Raw genomic sequence first — 2,305 nt, 5'->3', positions numbered from 1 at the left:
GGAGTTATCGGAACTATGAACCATGTGAACTGTCAATCGTAAGGACGGAGCATATGGTTACGAACTGATAATCGGAGGTAGAATAAGTCCGAAGGGAATATCAAACCGTAAAAGGCATATCGGTCGTGAACGTCGGAGTTGAATCCGTTATGACTCGAGAACTACCGGGACGTTGAGTCGCCGGAGGACTATTCATGTGATAACGTAGGTCCGGTACCGGAGCTGCTACTCCGATGGCGGACAACCCGGAACGACCGGAGCTATCGTACTTGGCCCGGTTACGGTCCAAGATCCGACACGTGACAGTATCCCCCTCTTAGGGCCGAGCCCACGAGGCCGATCGGATAAAAGGTCTCGGGTTCATGGGAGTTGTCGATAACTCCTCTTAACCCGACCCCACCATGGACTCCGCAAACCTCGAAGAGTACGACGCTCAGATCGCGGCGCTCAAGGCGCAGGTGGAAGAAGCTGAGCGAGCGAAGGCGGCGGCTGCGGAGAAGAAGGCGGAAGAAGAGCGGAGACGGGCGGAGGAGTTGAGAAAGGCCGAGGAAGAGGCAGCGGCGAGGAGGGCTGAGGAGGCGGCGGCTAAGAGAGTCGGAGAGGAGGGAGCGGCGCCGTCGGCCAAGGCGGCCGGAAAGGTGAGTGGCTGCCGGATCTCCGTCGGAGATAGCTAACGAGTGTCGGAATTGTAGAAGCGGGCCCGGAGCGACGCCGACGAGGTGAACGCGAAGAAGTTGAAGACGGCCGCGAAGATGCAGGCCGATCTTCAGGACGACTCGTTGTGGAGGGTAAGTGCTGTAATACGCCGGAGCTAGCGGAGCTAACCGTTTATAGTCCACCAACTCGCCGTGTTGCGTCTGCCGGACGGAACACCTCGACTGTGAAGAGCCCGTCGGTCGGCGTCGGAGCACCTCCTGCCGGAGCTGTGCGCTGAAGAAGAAGAAGTGCGACTTGAAAGTCGCGAAGGTCGTCGTTCCGGCTGGTGCGCGGTCGGGGGTAGAAGCACCTCCGGCTCGACCCTCGGAGCAGCCCGCCCGCGCGGAGTCGTCGCTCCTCGAGAGTCCTTTGGACTCTATTCCGGCTCCTCCGAAGACAGGCCGGCTCGGTTCGATGGACGCGGTGAACAACGCCTCCAACGAGGAGGTCGAGGCGTACGGGGAGATGTGGGATGGCCACCGGAAGTGGGAGGAGTTGAGGCGCGAGAGGGACACCGCGGTTTCCGCGCGCCTCACCAAGCGGCTTATCGACGCCGCGGAGGTAAGGATGAACGCCCGTTTCGATCGTCTGGAGGCGTTGCTGGCGGAGGTGTTGGAGAGGACTGCGGTGCCGGAGGACTCCGCAATGGTGGTTGACGAGACGTCGGAGTCGGAGTCGGAGAAGACGGGAGAAGACGAAGGAGAAGACGAAGATGAGGACGAGGACGAGGACGAGGACGAGGAGTAGTCGGAGATGCGGGTCGGAGTAGACTTTTTTCTTTTTCGTTTTATTGTAGTGGCACAGCGACTCGTGCCCGGTAAGCCCTGCGCCGCAAGGCAGAGTAAAAAAGACGCGAATCAGTATTGTGGTCCTGGCTTCTCCGGATAGCGCGAGTGGAAATCCGCCACTAAGTCCGGAGCATGGGTTAGTTCCGAAGCCTGGATCCACGATTTTTCGTCCGGAGTCCCTTCGTAGCCCAACCAGCGAACTTCATAGAATAGTGGGCACCTCCGGTATCGCCTGTCGATCTTGGAGTCGAGGATTTCGGCGATCTCGTACTCGAGCTCGCCGTCGATTTCGACTGGCGGCGGAGGTGGCTGTACGCGGTTCGGAATAGTGTTCGGAGTTGCCGGTTCGAGTTGAGAGACGTGGAACACCGGATGGACTGATCGCATGGAGTCGGGAAGTCGAAGAACGAATGAGGATGGTCCTGCCTGAGCGATGATTTCGAACGGTCCGAGGTACTTGTCGGAGAGCTTCTTGGAGGGGCGCCTGGTCCGGAAGAATTGAGCCTTTACAAACGCCTGAGCTCCGATCTTGAAATCCGGAGCTGGGAGACGCCGCTTGTCCGCCGGACCTTGGTACCGCCGTTGAGCATCCGCTAGTTGAGTGCGGAGCTCACGATGTAGGTCATCTAGATCCACGGCGTACTGTCGAGCACGCTCGGAGGTGACGTCTCGCTCAGGGTGAACAGTGACCGAAGGATGATAGCCCTTGTTGGCGAAGAACGGAGACACGCCGGTGGACTCGCTCGGAGCATTGTTGTACGCGAACTCGGCGAGAGGGAGTAATTCCGCCCAGTTATCCTGCTGGTAGTTGCAGTACATGC

At 59.2% G+C, this 2,305-nt stretch overlaps 1 protein-coding gene across 1 annotated transcript; it reads left to right on the top strand.

Moving 5' to 3' along the window:
* Positions 1–401: 401 nt before the first annotated feature.
* Positions 402–1,443, top strand: PUNSTDRAFT_139719 (uncharacterized protein; the record flags this gene model as incomplete). The annotated part of the gene is made up of 3 exons (XM_007389450.1): positions 402–638; positions 693–788; positions 835–1,443. The coding sequence occupies 3 exons, from the start codon at positions 402–404 to the stop codon at positions 1,441–1,443; spliced, it is 942 nt and encodes a 313-aa protein (XP_007389512.1).
* Between the last annotated feature and the right edge of the window lie 862 nt (positions 1,444–2,305).

Source organism: Punctularia strigosozonata (genome assembly GCF_000264995.1).
Source record: "Punctularia strigosozonata HHB-11173 SS5 unplaced genomic scaffold PUNSTscaffold_158, whole genome shotgun sequence".
NCBI lineage: Eukaryota > Fungi > Basidiomycota > Agaricomycetes > Corticiales > Punctulariaceae > Punctularia > Punctularia strigosozonata.
This window is presented reverse-complemented; position numbering and strand designations above follow the sequence as displayed.